We start from the raw sequence: 19,858 nt of genomic DNA, 5'->3' as shown, positions 1-19,858 counted from the left end.
TCAGAGACAGCGTATGAACTATGTGGCGGCCAAAAGGAGGCTGCAGGAGGCGGGCTACCAATACATGCTGGTGTATCTGGTGAAGATGAAAGTGCTCATAAAAACAAGGCCTTTTTTTTTTTTTTTGACTCACCAGAGGATGTGATGGCATGGCTGGACGCAAGGAACTGCCTGTCAGGACCGGGAGACCAGGCGGAGAGGGAGGAGGAGAAGTGAATCGGCACCTTCGCAAGGCCACACATGCGTCCATATAGACCCAATGGAGATAAGTACAGCACGCATATTGACTTTGGGACTATATTATAATTGCGCACTAGATCCGTACCCCAGATTTATATTATATACGGAAGATAGTGGACCCGAGTGGTGGAAGGTATGCAGTGCCTAACATACAGAAACGTATTACAAACTGTAGCTTTAATGCAGGAGCGGAGGAGACTTATCTATACCCCCGGTAGTCGAATTAGATAAGATTCTAGTAGTAAAGTATCCCCCTGCTGGGTTCTGAGTATCAGCTAGGCCGTAGAAAGGGACTAGATGCGGGGTAGCCTGAGATCCGGGGATTGAGCTGGGCAATTGTTTGGGAAGTTGGGGTGGGTGGGTATGGGAGGGGTGGAGGGAGGGAAGGGAGTTGGAGGATTTGCAGTGTTATTTGTTGAGAGGTTTGAAGGGGTGCTAATAATTAGGGAGCGAGCTTACACCCATACACCATGGGGCCCAGGACGAGGGGGGGGGCGGGCGGAGATGGGACGGGATATGTATGAAGATGGGAGACCTTAGAATAGTAACATGGAACGTCGGGGGACTCAACAGCTATCTGAAGAGGAACAAGGTCATGATGTACCTGAGGGTGCAAAAGATAGACATAGCCTTATTACAAGAAACCCACCTCACTAAAGAGAAACAGGAGATGATTAAAAAAAAAATGGAGGGGGACCACCGTTGGAGCAACTTATTCGGCATATGCCAGGGGAGTAATCACCTGGATAGCGCCATATCTACCCTTTCAGCTACTGCAGACCATGGTGGACCCGGATGGGAGGATGGTGGTGATGCGGGGCATGTTAGGGAATAGAGAGCCAAGTATATTCAACACATACGCCCGAAACCAAGACAAGATGGCCTACTTCAAGACATTATACAACAAATCGGCCCCCACCTGGGAGGAGCGGTCATATGGGGAGGGGACTTTAACTGCACGCTAAATCCCAAAATGGAAAGATCAGATACAAAACTAGACAGACCTACTCCCGCAGCTAAAACCCTGCAGGCCCTGCTGAAGATTTTCAGCTGGAGGATGTATGGAGGCAGCAACACCCGAACGATGGGCACTATTCACACTATGCAGCCCCACAAAAGCTATACACGAGACTGGACTACATGTTCGCCACTCCGGAACTCATCGGGGAGATTGAGAGTTCAGAATATAAAGCAAGGATACTATCGGACTACTCCCCTTTGGTCGTGGCGTGGCGACACCAGCCCCTCAGAGCCAGGATCCCAACGTGGAGGCTCAGAGCCGAAGCACTGAGAGATAATGCATTCCGGGAGGACCTAAGGGAGGAGATAACAGAATTCTTTGAAAATAACGCCGGCAGTTTGGAGTCGGAGGGCACTCTGTGAGAGGCTTTTAAGGTGGTGGTGAGGGGAGCGGCCATATCCAAATCCAAAGGGCTTCAAGGGAGCATAATGTGAGAATTGCAAGAGGTAGAAAAGAAAATGGAAGCAATCCTGAAAGGAGGGGACACCTCACAGGAGGAAGCTGAGACCATGAGCCAATTACAAGAATAATGTGGCGGGTTCTGGGATAGACTATGCAACCTAAATTATAAAAAATACATTAAAAGACAACATGCAGGGGGGGACAATCCGGGGAGGCTGCTAGCATGGCTATATAAGAACGAGACACCCAGAACAGCAATTAGAGAGATAAGGGGAGAAACAGGTCAAATGTGGGACAACCAATAGAGCGTAAACAAGAGCTTCCTTAAATTCTACCAACACTTATACGAGGACCCGGGGAGATGGCGGAGCAGGAGATTCAGGAGACTTTAGAGGATATATGGTTACCTAAATTGGGCACAGAAGATCGGGAGAACCTAGATGCCCCAATTACGATAGAGGAACTACAGACAGTGGTTAAACACCTGCCCACCAGCAAAGCCCCAGGGGCAGACGGGGCTCCCTAGTGAATTCTACAAAACGTACAGGCAGGAGGTGCTCCCCCCGCTACTAGCAACGCTAAATGAAGCCTTTGAGAAAGGTAGACTGCCGGAATCCCTGAGGGAGGCGATAATTATCCCGCTCCTGAAACCCAATAAGCCAAGCACAGACTGCGGATCGTACAGACCGCTATCCATGCTAAACCAGGACAGCAAAATCCTTACGGCGGTGCTGGCGAACAGACTTAAACAGGTAATAAATAAACTCATACACCCCAACCAGACTGGATATGTCCCAGATAGGAGTATATCTGATAACCATAGAAGGCTCCACTACATCATAGAAGAGGCGGAAGGCGACCCATGTGAAATAGCAATAGTCTCACTAGTCGCAGTGAAAGCCTTCGACTCTGTAAGATGGCCCTGGCTGATGGCGGCCTTGAAGGAATATGGTATGGGACCCGGGTACCTGAGGTGGGTGAAACTGGTGTATAGCTCCCCACTGGCCGGAGTTAAAACGGGAGAGATCATCTCAGACAAATGGTAACTCAGCAGAGGCACTAGACAGGGCTGCCCATGGTCCCCGATGCTGTACATCCTAGCATTAGAACCTCTAGCAATCTATTTTAAGGCAACAATATGAAGAGATCCGGGACCACACTTGATAACATTGTACGCAGACGATGTGCTGCTGTATCTGCAGTACTCGGGGGTAAACTTACAATATATTTTGGAGGTGATGGAGCGTTACGCGACACTCTCCCGTATAGCGGCTAACCCCAAAAAATCGTGCATGCTTCCCTTGGGTAGATACCTACCAATTCTGCAGATGGCAGGGACAGCCACCCTGCTGTGTGATTGACCGCCAGGCTGTGTGAATGGGGGGAAACTGCATAAAAAGCAGGTCTCTTGGGCTGGAAAGGCAGAGTCGCCACTTTATCGAGAGAGCCGACGAGAAGCTGACAGAAGAGGTCCCTTACCACGACTGAACCTCCCGGTGAAGCCCTGCTGCGGGTCCGAATCTTCAAACTCCGACTGGGACGATCTGCAAGGAATTTTCTCCCCTTGAGCTGGTGGGAACAACCGTTTCGCCAAACTGCTCGCCAGGCCTCCCTTCTCTGGTCGAATTTGCTGTACAGAGCTACAGTGAACCTGATAGCCAGGAGGAACGGACCCTGCTTGCGTTTTAAGGAGCACACCTTTTATTCGTCGCTTTGCTCTGCTGCTGGTTTCTTCCCTGGGCAGTGCTGGACCCTCCAGTCTTCCTCATTGTCAGTCAGTCGCTTCAGGAACCGTGAGCCTACAGGACCTGCCAGGAATGTCTGCCTCAGCTACAGCATTCTTCTGCTCTAAAGGTACTATGCTAACCCGGTTGTTTGTTTCGTCCAGCCGCGGTGAAAGTGTGTGAAATCTTTCGCCAATCCGAGGGCTTGTCCTTCTCTATTCCTTAAAGTAACTTTTCGTCAGACCAACTTCGTTCTGAACTCTTGGCAAAGACTTAACCGCAAACTACCCTGAACTGTGTGATCCTCTGCAAAGTCTTTGGTCCATTGACTTTGGCCCAAGCCTTTTGATTTTATTTCCTCTCTGTAATCACTGTAGTTCCTTTTTCTAGATTGCCCTGCTTACTTACTTGTTGGTGCTGCTCAATTCTTGTCTAACTTTGTCTTTCCCTCCCTTTTTAAATTACTGGAGTGCCATTTTGCTCACACTTCATTTTGAGCCTAACTTTTCCAGAATCTGTCGGATGTGGTGTAGTGTATTAAGATTGTGATTTCTCAACTGCTTGATAATAGTGAAATGTTTTATAACTGATGTGTAAATAAATGTATATTCTTTTACTCAGAAACCTTGAGTCAGTTTGTTTGAATCATAGTAATTGCTGTCCTTTGTGTAACTATTGATACTGCTCACTCTACTCTTGAGATAAGTCTGGCTACTCGGCCATCGCTACCACTTTACTGTGTAGTACAGGCTTGTACCAAAGGGGAATTTGTACTGTCACTTGTAGTCCTAATTGTGTGTGGTGTTCCCAAAGGGTACTGCATATAATTCTGCCTAACACAGTTGAAAGTCTTTGATTATGAGGAAATAGAGAAAGTACATGAATTTGGCCTGGCAGAGGGAGACCAATTGAAGGTTTTGTTTTTAAGTGGGTCTGAGCCTGGCGGATGGGGACCCGGGGTGAACAGTAAATCACCCGAGAAGTTGTTGCATTGAAAAAAAGCTGAGAGGAAAGGAACATTAATGTTTTGTTGTGGTGCATCAAGCCCTCTGGAATAAGAGACTTTGAATGCCAAAGAGACTTTGGCACAGAAGGCCCTGATGTTGAAGCCTTGAACTGCATCCTCGTGCTACAGAAGCCAGAGATTATGCTAAACTCGAGTGTGCCGCCTTGTCCCGTGCTGAAAACGCAGGAAAGGGGGAAGCCAACGGCTTGAATATCCGGACATATCCTTTCTTGATATGCATAACATTGTTTCCCACAATATTTGTATTTAGAAGTAAGGATTTGCAATAGGTTTATTAGTATAGGCCCTTTTATTTTGACAGACTCGACTAGGACTGTTATCATTTGATGGTCGTAGCTTGCTCTCATTGTTAGATTTAGGATTAGATTAGGCGTTTTTCAAACCCATTTGAAGTCCAATAAATGCCCTTGAAAAGTGATGACTTGTGTCTGTCTTATTGGTTAATCTCACACACACACGCACATGCACACACTACACCTGGCTCACCCAGCCCCACCCTAGACTATCAGCTGTCGACTACTGTCCTGTGGAGGACTCCAGAGTGGGGATCAGGAGATTAGCAAGGTCCAGGTAAAATATCCTCCTCAGGCACTCCTCGTCTAAAACTGCAGGTCTCCCCAACAGCTCTCTACCACGCTTGCAGCAGTCACGGGCCTAGAGGAAAGGACCTACCATCATCATTCACAAGCATCAAATAGCACTTTGCAGGATGTATGCAGATTTATGCACCCCTTCCCTTCCCTTTCTAATCAGCCATCATTTCCACCTCTAGGTGACAATAGCCAGAACACACATTTCTCATTTACTTTTTGTTATAATTAACCCCTTGTTGGGACCCTTCCTGAAGCTCTTCAAGCCCAGATGCAGCCCCCCCCTGCCCCTCACTGCGCACACAGATTTTGACTGTTTGCTTTGCACGAAGTGGAGAGGGAGAGGGAGAGGGTAGTGGAAGTAGACTTCAGACACCAAAATAAACAGTGCTCATTTTGGTGTCCGATGGGAGGAGCTACTTGGAAGTCTTGGGTATGCTTCCAGTGGCTTGCGATCTACTGGTTGGAGACCCTAGATTTAAAGTGTTTTCTATATGAAAATGAATGTATGTGTTTTGCACAATATTGTAATTCTGTTCTTTCTATATATTGAAACATCAATCTTAGATTAAATTTTTGTTTTTTAAAAGCTAGAAATTGAGAAATGCCACATGGCAACAAAAAAAAAGCCCTGGAAGTAAACACCTTAAGACTGTTGAACAATCTTCACATGCATATCAGATTTGTTGTGTTATCTTTTAGTTCCATTGATAGCACTCTGTTCTTTACACTCAGTTCCACATTTTATAAATACCCTTAATAATGGAATTGTAAATACCCCAAATAATTACATAAGTAGTCTAAATCTGGTGGGTCAGGAAAGATATTTTTGTTCAACATTAACAATGTTTATAAGATCAGCATTTCATCTACACAATGTAATTTAAAATAAAATTATTTTACAGGTTAAAGAAAGACCTGATGTTGGCGTTTATATCAAAGATCTGTCGGCATACGTTGTAAACAATGCGGATGATATGGACAGGATCATGACGTTAGGCCACAAAAACCGTAAGAATTGAAATTCTTGGTGTTGGTAGTATTGCGTATTACTGTTCAAATTTTATTTATTATTCATTGATCTAAAAGCCCTGGTTAAGTACGGTTTTTCATTATTTTTTTTTAATGATGTTACCATGTGTATTTGAAAAACATTTATCAAGTCATCTTTGGGAATATGTGTCTGGGAATCCTATTTTTTCAGTTTTCCCAGTAATTACTCATTGTGTATTGCCTTATCGCATTGTTAAACTATGCTATAGTCTTGTGCTACTTGCACAAATGTATTAGACGTGTGTCACAGATGGCCTCAAGAACAACCCAACTCCCAGATGAGCTTCAAGGGTTTTCATTATTTTATTTCAACAGGTCTAATGGCTGTCCCTCCCTCTCTAACGGAGGGATGGACAAACCCCTCCATGCCCCCCCCATTTGTAACAAAGAGCAACTTCCAGCCTTATCAGATCTGGCCAAGAATAACTCCATTGTAATAAAACCTGCCGATGAAGGAGGGGTAACAGTCCTGATGAACACTGATGATTACAACAACCTGGTCAAGGCATTGCTAGAGCACAACGGTAGCTACCGGGCACTTCAAACAGACCCAACTAGCAACTGAAGAGCCTTGATAGGCTCTATAGTTGAAGAAGCAGAAGGACGTATAAGCTCTCGGGAAGCAGCCTTTCTGACTGCTTCGCACCCTTGCTCACTGGCCTTTTATTCTCTCCCCAAGATCCACAAAGGCATCAATCCACCTGCTGGACGCCCAATTGTTTTGGGTATCCATTCGTTATTAGAACCACTGTCACAATTTGTGAATTTCTTTATTAAAGACGAAATTCCCAAAATGGAATCGTACGTTAAAGATTCTACTGCAATGCTCAATTTACTGAATGGTTTAAAGTTTGACTCAGACACACAATGGCTTGTCGCTATGGACATTGAATTACTGTCCACCAAGATCCCACAACAGGCAACTCTTTCCGCCATACAACATTTCTTGGAGTCCATCATTGAACTAGACAAAGTACCTGCTAGCTTGATAATACAGTTGGCTGAGATTGCCTTGACAATACATTTCTTTTGTTTGATGATAGTTTTATGAACGGATATCCGGAACAGCCATGGGGCTGTATTCGCTCCCAGTCTAGCCAACTTGTATGTGTATCAGTTCAAGCAAAGCCATATATATGCACCCAATCACCAACCCATTTAGACACCAGATAGGGATTTGGCGACGGTGTATAGATGACATTTTCATGATTTTTGAAAGGACTATGGAAGAATTACAAGCCTTCCACAGGTGGCTTAATGCCCGCAATCAACACCTGAAATTTACCCTCGAACCAAGCAATGAGGCAGTCCGCTTTCTCGACTTAATATCATTTTGGAAGGAGGATGTCTGAAGTCCAAAGTGTACAAAAACAATGGATCTAGAGTACTCCAGCAACCCCCGCAAGCACTACAGGATAACCTCCCGTATGACCAGTTCTTAAGGTACAGGCGTGCATGCACGCAGACAACAGACTAAGCCTTTCCGGCCACTGCTCTGAAAAAACAACTGGTTAGTAGAGGCTACCCCAAAAAGGGTGTGAACTCGACTTCTAAGCGAGCGAGGAATATTCCCAGAGAGATCACGTTACAACAGCATCCCAAACCTCTAACAAGGGACAATATAACTGCGGTCTTAAGTTACTCGCCCCTATTCAACAGAATGAAGAATTAGATCAAACTATGGCCAAATTTAAGCATCGGAACACACTCCCTGCAATCCCCATTTTTTGCCTTGAAACGAAGACCGAATATAAAAACACTCCCTCAAGGAAGCCAGAGTACTGACTATGACTTGACCCAGCGAACATTGTGACCACCAGGCCCCTCAATGGACATGCGCCCTGTGTAAGATGCTCTGTGTGCACAGACGAAAGGAAGTATGAGCATTGACATAGGGTGGCAGACCCCATGGCTACAAAAGTCTTTTACCAACTCCAACAGTAAGGGGTAATACACCTGATTACATGCCCTTCCAACCTGAACTATTCAGGGATGACTAATCGACCTGTCAAAAAGCAGCCAATTCAGCATAAATCATGCCTAAGGACAGGCAAAGTATCTGCTCCACTGGTATCCCATTTCCTGGTGGAAGGTCACGCCCCAGAAGATTTCCTTTGGACAATCCTCGAAAAACAGAACCATCCCTGATGAGGGGGCGATTTCAACTATATGCTATTAAGAAGAGAGCAAAAATTGATATTTTGTCTCAAGACATGCACCAAAGGCTTAAACAAGGCTATCCAATGGCACAATCTGGCCGGTCCTACCTCGGTCGGACTTCCACTTCGGTCTTTTTTGCATCTCGATAGCTGTGATGCTGGAAATGCATTGGAGGGACAGGGCCTCCCTGTCCTTGTCCTGTAGTCCTTTTACATTGTGTTCTGTATTGTTTTCCGCCCAGGAGTCCATGTGGGACTCCTGGCAGTGCAGCTCTTCCTGTTTTTGGTTTGGTGAATGACCATACCCACAGCCCTGTGCCTTAATGCTGAGTGCAGTTTGAGTTTATGGGTTTGGCCTTATGTCTCCCTTTCCACAGGCGGCAGGGGTGAATGCTGAATCCGGATCTGCGGATTTCTATAGAGTAATACCAAAGTTCCAATGATCGGGTCCTGAAGAAGACACCAGAAATTCCAGTCATTGAAACTGGTCGACCTCATGTTACTCTGACGATATCCTAGAGTAATGTTGGGCTACATGTCTTTGAATTAGCTTGCATCTGCTCATGGTAACAGGGCACCTGTGAGCATTTCCATTTTCGATCCCCCATGTGGGTTTTTTTCTTAACATCCACTAGCTACATGCAGAGTTCCTCAGGGCTCCTGCGTTTCCCCTACGGGTTACAACATTTTTACTAAGCCCATTCTTCGATGATCTAGATCATTTGGGTGTCTCCAATAAGAACTATGCGTACAACACCCAAATTCTCATACCCATCACTGGCGATTTATGATACCGACTCAAAACTTCTGAATGACATTTACCTGATCATACAAGCTTGGATGGCTTTGGCTCAATGATGACGAGACAGAGCTTTTCCCCATAGGATCTCAAACTAAACTAACAGATTAGATTTTTTTTTTTTACTCATTCAATATTGACGGTAACAAAATAAAAATATCGAAGGAGGTAAAAATGCTAGGCATGTCCCTTGACTCTTCATTAACATGGACTAGACAAGTTAACGCGACCGCCTCGACTGCAGCCTACACTTGTAAATTAATTGATGCATGCAGGCCTTTTTTATCCATGGCCAACTGCAATACTTTATCCAGGGCTGTGGTTTTATCTAAATTAGACTACTGTAATTCCCTCTATTCAGGAACTAGCCAACAGAACTTAAATTCCAAATACTACAAAATAACGCACTCAGATCAGCGTTGAACGTCCCGAGATCTAACAACATTTCAGAATATAGACGTAGTGCACATTGGCTCTGAATTAACCAAAGATTTGCCTTCAAAACACACTCACTGGGGGCGTGGCCTGGAGTGCCAGCGATGTGGCTGCTCCTTTAATGGCCTCTGCATGGACCCGCAGCGTCCTTACAAAATACACTGGTTCCTGCAATGGGCAGGAGTCTTGAACCGCTGATTTAGATGGCGGAACCCAGGGAGCCCTAACACCTGCAATTTGGGCATAAATCGCTCAGGGGATCCTAGAAACAAGCTGCGGTGTAGCATCCAATGGCGGCATCAAAGGAAAACAAAATGGCGGGTGCACTATCCCGACCCACTCTGCAGTCCACGGAAGCTCTCCTCAACTCGCCTGCCTGCAGCGCATGACAGCACCGCCCAGCAACCAGTGCGAGCTCCGATCGGGTGCCTGACTTGGACCGGGCACCGCACCTTCATCGCTTACACCGTGGGAGCGGCCACCCGGAAGTTTCCTCCTCCAGCCCCCTGATCCTAGGCTTACTGGCACCCCACACCCCACCTGCTGGTCTCCGCCGGGGCCCCCTGCCCCTCCAGAGACCCATCTGCATGGTGCAGAGATCCTCGTGGTGTGCCTCCCACCGCCCTGAACCCCGCTCACAGGGTCTGCCTCTGCTGTCCCCAACACGCAGTCCTGGTCCACGAGGGACGTGGAGAGGAGGGAGTCCCCGCAGCATGATGACGCGGCTCACGACAGGACGCCTACCCCTCTGCCGCTGGGGGCAGCGGCCTGGAGCCCATACCTGCAGTCGGCGAACGCTCCTTGCAGCGTCCTCACCTCCGGTTGGCCGGGAGCTGCCGCTGGGGGCACTGGACTGCCCTCGCTGCTCTAGGCTGGTGCGGTTTGCGGTGGTGGGCGCCCCCGCGGGCCCCACGTTGCTGCCGCACAATTCAAGAAGCACGGAAGGCCTCACACGGGGAGGGACTCCCCATCTCTGCCCCCCCCCCCCCGTGGTGGGAAGCAGTTAGGTGCCCAAAAGCACCCACCAACGGATTGATCTAGGAGGGGCCCTACCTTGGTCTGAATCCAGAGCCCCCCCCGGGCATCTAATCGCTGGTGTTAGGAGGTGAGCCTACGAGGACTACTAGATCTGCCTCCCTCTTCTCCCACAGCCCAAGCAGCTCCTCTGCGCCTCTCCCGGACCCCCCACTGCCTTTCCAGCCTCAGCTGACCACGACACCCCCCTCCCCTTCCTGGGGCGCCCCTGCCCAGCTTCCGTTAATTGCCTGGAGTGGCCCAAGGAAGTGGGCCAAGGATCGGTGGGCCTCCGGGGGGCCCGGCAGGTGATAAGCAGCATACTCACCACCACCAGAGGCATAGGCCCTGCCGCTTCTGCTTACCACTCTCTCCACACCTCTGCAGAGAAGCCGAAAATGTCACACTATCAGCCCCTCCCAGGATTGATTGTACCCGCTAACCAGGGTAGCACAGTCCTCCACCTGGCATCTTGATACCCTCCACGGACCAACTAGCACCTCACCCACCAGCTGACGAGCGTCTCCTTTCCCTTACCTCCACTGGAGTCGCCCCCCACCCCGTCACCATGGCTAAGTCGGAAAGCGGATCCCTTAAAACTCTCGCCCCAAAAAGCGTTGGAAGAGAAAGGTTCTCTCGCCACTAAGGAGGACCTCCAAGCTTTCATGTCCGACATCAAAGCAGAATTTAGATCCTGCATGTCGTAACTTACCGGAAAGCTCGAACAAACAGAGCAAAGGATCAGCGAAGTTGAACACAGGATGGGGTAATCGGAAGACCTGGCCCAAGAACCCCTCAAGTGGATCGGTTCGCGACCAGTGTCATAGTGCGATCTGTACTGCTCCAGGGAATTTTCCCCAAGAGGAGCTCTAGGAGACGCTTTCGTAGTGCACTGGGAGTTTCCACTCCTGTACGTGTTGCCTCCAGACCCTGTCATTCCTCAAGTCATCAGGAGGTTGAGAAAGTTCAGGAAATCCATGATCGGAATTGCTCCGGATTGGGCCAGGAGGACATGGTACCTGGGCCTTCTGGACACGTCCAGCTGCCCCCCAATATGTCTTCTACAAGAGGGCTGGGTTCTCCATCCAGAGGTCAAGACACTTGGCCTTCACGCATGGTTTCTGAGAGGCTGAGGTATAAGGATTTGGACATCCCAGATGACGTAATGGAGATTATGTTTTCAGCCAGAAGGCCTGCAACAAAGTCTTTGTACCGCTGCTTTTGGAAAAAGATTCTGCAGCTGGTGCAGGGATAAGAATCTGGACCCTTTGCTATGCAAAACACTGGAGGTGTTATCTTTTCTGCTGTATTTGGCCAATCTGGGGCTCCATGTTGGGACCATTAAAGGATATTTGGCGACTCTTTCCATCTTCAAGCGTAGGTCATTGGAAACGTCATATTTTCAAATACTGTATGTGATACAATTTCTAAAGGGACTCACTAATGTGTTCCCTCCATCCCCTTTTCAGTTTCCGGTTTGGGACCTTAATCTTGTTTTAACGTTTTTCATGTGTGCAACATTTGAAGTGCTCCATTCATGTCCCTTAAGACTACTAATATGCAAAACCATCTTGTTTGTAGCGCTCTCATCCCATAGGGTGAATGAGTTGCAGGCACTATATTCTAAAACACCTTTTACAGTCTTTCATAAGGACAAGGTCGTACTTGGGGTCAAACCTTCATTCCTACCTAAGGTCACGCCCTCGATCCTCATACAGTTAAGAACAGATTGGTTATGGGAGTCCAACACAATGGCTGAGGCAAGGTGAGACATCCCAAGGAAGGGCTTCCTTATGGGAAGGCCTAGCCTGCCCCAAGTCCAACATCAGGAACTGGAAGACATCCTTAGGGGTACGGCAATCCCAAACACCTCTGCCTAAAGTAAACTAGAGCTCATTTACATGAGAGTTTACAAGGTAGGGCGAGACCCTATATAAGGAAGGGCCTATGGCAGAAGACTGAGGGATTTCAGAGACAGTTGGCGAGGAGAGGAGCAGGTGCAGGAGCTGAAAGAAGTGGGCTAGAGTGGAGTCCTTGAGGCTAGTATAATCAGCATTAGCCCCCTGGAACGTGCGCTCAGCCAATCAGGTCAGTGAAACCGTGGGCTGGAATGGACAATCTCAGCTCGCATTTCATCTGACCTCCTACCTCATCTTGTCATTCTAAATGCTTCCGCATGATGCCATCACTGCGTTGGTGACGCAGTTTGCTTTCTGTCGTGAAGCTGCATACAGACAGCACAGTGAACAGGGCACACAAGCACTAGAATGCTCATGGAAACATAACGGGGGGGATTGGCGGCAGCTATGTTGGAAGTAGCAAAAGCCAATGCATTGACTAAAATGGGCTTTTCGTTTTGGTAGTCTTGTTTGTTCCATTTTCCCATGTCTGTAACGGGTGCTAATGGCCGTATGTTAACCGCACCATGTCCCGAGTGAAACGGGTACATATGCCAGTGTTCCCCTGGCTTACCTTGTTTGTTTCCTTTCCCCTTCCCCTCCCTGCACACTGAGGCACGCGGGTGTGTTGTGCTTTATAAAACTGAAGTAATAATGATGATAATGCCACAATCAGAAGGCCAGAACAGAGACCCTGGAGACTGGGTTAAGGAAGGGCTACACGCCTGGAGGTGAGAGTTTAAGGGACCGGGGACAAATTGACCCAGTGGGCTGGAAGGAAGTAGCCCCAGCAGAATGGGTGACAGACCCAGGAGGATCGTGAAGGAATGTTTCTGGAGGTTGGGACAAAGAGGGCTCAAAAAATGTGAAGTTGAGGGACCTAGATGGATTGGGAGAGAGTAACCCAAAGGCCTAGATTGAGAAGGATCCAGAGGGTTGCTGCAAATAATGGACAGGGAGAGGCACAGATGGCTGGCAAGAGAACCCCATAGGAGGCAGGGCAGAGAGCGACCGTGAGGGCCTGGAGCTGAGAAAGCAAGGTGGTTGGGGTAGACTAACCTTGAAGGCCCAGCAAGGAGAGATTTGATTGGAGGCTGGGCCAAGGAGAAAGATCGGTTCGAAGAGGAGCTGGCCCATCGTGACAGGAGGTTGTGAAGAAAGGAGAGGGAAATTGATAAAAGGTACAGTCTGTTCGGATAATCCATCCTCTGTCTATATGGGGGATGGAGACCTGGTAAACAAGCACCCTCTGATCCAGCCTTCCTCTCCACCCATGTGTCCCCGGCAAGTTTGGTGGTACCTTCAATCACAAGGCCTCATCTTTCCCCTCTTTGCCCTTTGACAGCCTCTGGAAGTCTAGCTCTGAGCGGAGAATACATCTTGCACTTTGGCCTAATTCTCGTTTGACCTCTGGACAGTTGTCTCTGAGGTAGCAGCAAAGCACGCCTGGTTGGTGAGATCAGTGAGGGCTTCAACACCGTAGTGCAGGATGACAGAGAGGTTCTTGCAGTCAGACCCTGACACAGTAGGCTGTGTGGCAGACACCATCGTCACTGGGACAGTCCTCAGGAGGCACTTGTGGTTGTTGACCTCAGGGTTCACTCCAAATGCACAGCAACATTCCTGGATATGCCCTATGATGGACACAACTTCTTCAGGACAAAAGCTGATGAGTCCCTTCAAATGTTTAGACCTCTAAGGGTACGGCAACATCCTTGGGCTTAGCTGTCAACAACCCTCCACTCCAGCTGCCAGAGGGAGGAGGTTTTCACTCTTCAACTCTTATGCCCACCATGGTCTGAGACAGCTGCACACAGGCAGGCAACAGCTAACCCGACGCCACCCCCCCCCCAACCACCTCCTCAATCCCCCCAAGTGCCTTACCAATGAAGAGGGCAAGCAATTCAAGGGGTGGGGGAGGGGAATCATGGACTTGACACTGCCCACTTCTGCCTCTCGTGCAATGCCTCTTTTGAAGAAGACCTTAGACATCACTCTGAACTGAGAGGGAGGATTCCCCTGTTTTAGGTGACATCATTCCCACCTGCTCGAGCGTATGGAGAGTGGACGTTGGCCTCTTGCAGAAGCCCAATAACACATTAATTTGCTGGAACTGGGGATGATCAGTCTGGCCCTGGTTGCCTTCCTCATCTTGCAGCCCACTCAGGAAGTTTTGGAGGACATCTTCTCTGTTTTGATAACTCCTCAGGAAGACCTCTTTGCTTCCAGTGTGAACAAGAAGTGAACGTTCATTTGATTCAGTGAATTTCTTCGACAGGGAGCTCTAAGGGACACATTGATGGTCGAGTGGAACTTCGATCTCCTCTATGTGCTCCTGCCGATCCCTGTCATTCTGCTAGTTTTCAGGAGACTTGGACTGTTGATCACTCAGGACTGGACCGTGGAGGATGTGGTACCCAGAGCTTTTGGGCATGTCAATCTGCTCACTCTGGCGCCTCCTGACAAGAGTGGGCCTACTCTCCTAGTTCCAGGACGTGCCCTCCATTCCTACCCTCAGCAGTCTAAGCCTTCATACCTGGTGTTAGGACAGTTTTTCTGAAGTCCAACTAAGGGTTTAGTAAAACCATTCAACTGAGGCTGTACAAGACTCCACTCTTAGTATAAGGCAGTACCACCTGAGTACGTGGTAGCGTAGACAGATCAGCCAGTCTTATCTTAAGAGGGAGAGAGGGCTGTAGAATCAGTACAAATGAAATTGTAATACAAATGGTCCAAAGAAACACTTTATATGTGAAAATAAAGGATGTATTTAAATACAAGTAGGCCCAGAAATATCTAGGGGTAAATAAGCACTAAAACATTATATGAAATCACAATTGTAAAACAAACACAGACCCAAGTATAGACCTTATTTGAAATACCTAACATTAGTTCTAGGGAAGTCAAAACCTTTTCATACACATTCAGTATAGATCACACCTATTCTTGGGGGAAGGGTAAAAACCAATGATTACTTTCACAATTACATTCAGCAATGCAAGGGCAGTAGACCCTACCGGTTATACACCCACTCTCAGTACAAATCACTTAATCAGTCAACTAGACAATATACTTTTTGTGAATAGTGGAACAAATCCAGGTGCAGTTAAAACCTAAAACTACTTTTGTGATAACACAGTTATACTAGGTGAGTAAAACCTAAGGATGTAATATACAATAACAGGTGCTTTTGAGATCAGTGAACCACAGATAGAGATAGGCAGTAACTCTTGTAACATATTTTTGGGAAGGCACACAGCTAACGCAAGGTAAGTAAAACCCATATACTTTTTATATCTCACAAGCAGTCTAGGTTAGATCTTTCCCAGCTATAAGGATAACTGAAGTATGACTTATCAGGGACAGTTAGAACCACTGACTCTAGGTTAGATAGCACAGGGAAAGTAAAACCCAATGTTACACAGTACTGAATGACTCAGTTATTCTAGGTAGGCAACAACCTAATACAGACTTATTCTGGGCAGGCTAACAGCAAGTCAGGGGAAGTAAGACCCAGTTGGGAGATACTCATACAATTATCCTTAAAGGACTAATCTGGTGAAACCAACACTTTACTTTTGGGAAGAGGCACAACCTAATCACATGAGAATTAAATACCTTCACATCAATTTTCTATTAGAATGGCAAAACAGTTTATAAGGAAAGAAAAGATGTTAACCATGCTTTTTAAGAATAGTGCATCACACATCCAAGGTAAGTAAGAACGTTTGTAACTGTTCACTTCTGAAATTACAGTTACCAAACAACTCTTGACAAGTAAGTAATTTTTAAACACTTATTTTCTTTTCTAGGCAAAAGGCCCTTCAAAGTCTTTACCTTATTCTTGGAGCATGAGTGTTCAGTGGCAGAAGGGGGGTCACTGGGACTAGTGACCAACAGGCAGTGTCAGAATAGGTTCTTTAGTAGCAAAAGTAAGAGTTCCCTGGGAAAACAGGGCAAACAGGTAAGTAATTTACTTCTAGGGTTTAGAAGAGGGTCCAGGGTCTTCGCAGAAGTCACCCGAGCAGGATTCTAGCAGTAGGCCTGGGTGCACTGGATGAGAGGCCTCCCCATCACAGAAAACACCCCACAGCTACACAGAAATCCTAACAGACTTATGGTAAGTACATGCCAAAGCCAACACAGTACTTCAGCATTGAAGAAGATTTTGCAGCAGGAGGACTTCAGGGTCTGCAGCCAAATTACCTGGTCAGTGGATTCCTTATTGTGGTGACTGAAAACAAGACCTTGGAAGGAACTTTGCAGCAGGCATCAATGAAGAAGGCTCTAGGCAAAGTTTTCCTCGCTGCTGAATGCGGTTCTGCAGATTTGGCGCCTTTTTCAAGGAGCACAGAAGAAGACCGAATATCGCGGTTGAATTCTCGTCATTACAAAGGTCCAGCACTCGGTTGAGGGGACTTTTTTTTCAGACTTGATTCGTGTCTCTGGAGATCCACCAGGATGCCCACGAAGTTTCAGCGAGGTTCGTAATTCGGACTGTGCACCGCACAGTGGCTTGAGGTCCCAGGGTATTGGGATATTGCAGCAGCGCAAGGTCTCAGCAATGCGTGGGATGGCACCAAATGCGGGTCTTCTTGAATCTAATGGGTCTCACCAGGCTCTGGGTCAGGGTCGCCATATTCGGAGTCCCCAGGTCGATTGGATGGAAGAGCTACAGCAGGCTCCGGTCGCTGTAAATCATTGCAGCCACTTTTCCTTCATCATCCTCTTCGGTTTCGGTTCCAGTGGTTGACTTCTCTTCAGCTTCCAGGTTTGTAGTATTTATCAGGAACTACAGCACAACCTCTGCATTCTCTCCCCGCATTTTACAAGAAGGGGCAGTCTTGTTGTCCACTCAGGTCAGCCAGCTCCCCTCTGGGATTTGTCCCCATTCAAGCAAGGCGTAAGACAAAGGGCTGGGGAGTTTTGGACTGCTCCCTTGCTTCCTGCCCTCACAGACAGACAGACTGGAGCCCTGGGCGGAGGCGTCCAGAGACTCCTGTCGGAGATAAAAATCACACAAAGGAATTTCCCACCTTGGATGTCAGGGGTAGGAACAAGAAACTACAAGAAATACTAAAATGGCGAAAAAAGAGCACCAGGCCATTTTGGTAAAATGAGCACCCTTAGGTGCCTGTACCGCAGCTGTGAACACAGCCTGTGGTAAAGGTGCACCAAATTAATACAAGGTATCACTGCCACCAGCCATTGAAGGTAAGCTTGTCCCTGTAACAGAATTGTTACAGTTTTAGTGTGAAAGGGGATACATCTTATCTCCCCGGCACTCCACATAAGGAGGGGTGTGCTGGCTTCACAGAATAAAATGTAAAAGGGATCCAAAGATCCTTTCTACCTTTGGGAACTGTAGTTCTCTCAAGGTTAGCAAAAGAAGATTAAAAGGGGAGCCCCTAGGACAACCCAGCAACAGGCACTCATTGCCAATACGTTGTTAAAGAGGAACAAACTCTTACAATCATCGCCGTGCAGACATGCCTTGCCTTGTTTTTGCTTGGAATACATTCACTGAGTGAGAGGAGGAAGTTTAATGTGGGGGTTGGAGGGGGAGGCAGCTAGAGGAGAAATTAAATCAAAGAGGAGAAGAGAGATTACCACAAACGTACCCCCAACCCTTGAATGTGAAAGTTACCATTGCGGCGAGCACTGCAAAATACAATGATGCAATGGAAGCATGTCAGGTGCAGATGCGGCCGCAGGAGAGTCTGACCCCCAACAGTAGCACAGGAAAAAGCACTGTGTCGGCGCGGGTGGAACCCAGAAGCGTCAGTACACAGGAGTGAACTAATTGGGCAGGGGGCGGGGAAGGTGGGGGTGAGGAAGGTGGTCACGATTGAACTGCTGTGGGCGGCAAACGTGCCCAAGCCCACTGACAGTACTCTCCCCTTGCCAAGTTTTGCAGAAGGCCATATGAAACAACATAACATGGGTGGGCTGATGGAGAGTGTTGAAACGTGCCAACCCCACGTCTCTCCTGCCAAAAAGAGAATTGAAGGGCACAAACAGGCCGAGACAGATCTTGTAAAAGCACTGGACGCAAAAGTAAACATCCCCAAGGGAACGCGTCTGGGTACAGTCTGAAGCTCTACTCCAAATAACCAAATAACTCCAAATAACCTAAAAGCGCAAACATTTCCCCCATATGATACCAACTGAGGGCCTGACTACATGCAACCAGTATGACTGGCTAAACCATAAGGAAATCTATACAACAACAGTACAACCCAGAAAAGGGGGCAAAAGCTCAAATAGTAGTGGTGAAACAGGTAAAACTATATGGAAGTCTTCCCGTTTAAATCCTTACAAAGATATAAAGATTCCAAGCATTTTCTACGGATTTGGCAGAGGTGCGCAGGGTACCAAATCTGCAACCCAGTGTCTTCAAGTACTTGTAGAAGCGCGTCGGCCCTGCAGATGGGCATTATCAACAAAATACTGGATAAGCTTCTGCTGGAAACATTGTGGACGGTCGAAGTAGAACAAAATGTGCAACCCCAGGTGAAAACCGGAAATGGAAGCTTGGTGTGCGACAACGATCGATTAGAAGCTGTCAAAAAAAAAATGACACCAGCCATAACGGGACAACAACCAGGTGATCTACCAACAAGCAAACAAATAGAGCAAGGCGGGGTAATTACCCCCTCAAACAATCGACAGGGAGCTGTGAAAAGAGGAAGGTATGAAAGTACTGAAGAGCAGTACGTGAGTGCTATAATATCAATGGACACAGCTACACAGACTACTCGAATCCCGAATACAAGAGAAGTGGATATTGACTCACCATCGGTCGCACCTAATGATCACATATTGATACTAATTTCATTTTAATGGCTACATTAACAGCAATAATCACTCCTTTTATGAAGTTACATGAACAAATGACAGATCAAATGAAGGATCAAACAACTATGCTGGCCTTGCCCCACTCTAAAATGATTTATGTGGAAGGTTTTATCTTGGGAGTACAAACAAACCTTGACAACAGTACAGCAAAAGTGGCACGTCTATTGTATAACATACTAGATCCGATAATTAAGGACAAACAGAGGAGATTGTCAAAATATTTTGAATCTTCACTGCTACAACAACCACCTACAACAACTTGGTTGTACTAAACAGGAGCCTAGAACAAGGCAAACTGATGACTTGCCGACAGTGAATGCAAAACAGCCAGTGACGACTGAAGCGGCTGCTCTCGAGAACCAGCAAACAGCAAGATCCGTGGATTCAGTCTTGGTAAATCCTGTAAGCATTGTCTCAATGGTGGATGAAACACTGAGTGAACATGACAGTGAGACAGTGGATTTACCGCCAAAAATGTGTGCGATCTTTACAAGGCCAAAATCTGACAGCGAAAAAGTAAAAACCAGCGTAAAACAAGTGTCACTCAATTTGGTGAAATCAACGATGAAGGGCAGTTCTAAGGACAAAAAAATAGTCGAGAAAAGGACCAAAAATCATCAGCCAAAACCCAAAGAAAA

General features: G+C 47.2%; 1 protein-coding gene across 1 annotated transcript in view; it reads left to right on the top strand.

The window, feature by feature from the left end:
- KIF3A (kinesin family member 3A) overlaps positions 1 to 19,858 on the top strand; it is a 1,370,456-nt gene that overhangs the window by 415,823 nt on the left and 934,775 nt on the right. The window contains exon 5 of the mRNA XM_069623529.1: positions 5,910 to 6,015. Coding sequence (XP_069479630.1) covers positions 5,910 to 6,015 — 106 coding nt within the window. The remainder of the gene's footprint in view (positions 1 to 5,909; positions 6,016 to 19,858) is intronic.

The sequence above is a fragment of the Ambystoma mexicanum genome, chromosome 11, assembly GCF_040938575.1.
Source record: "Ambystoma mexicanum isolate Mex_15411 chromosome 11, UKY_AmexF1_1, whole genome shotgun sequence".
Taxonomy (NCBI): Eukaryota; Metazoa; Chordata; class Amphibia; order Caudata; family Ambystomatidae; genus Ambystoma; species Ambystoma mexicanum.
The sequence above is the reverse complement of the archived record's forward strand: the minus strand, read 5'-3'. Positions and strand labels throughout refer to the sequence as shown.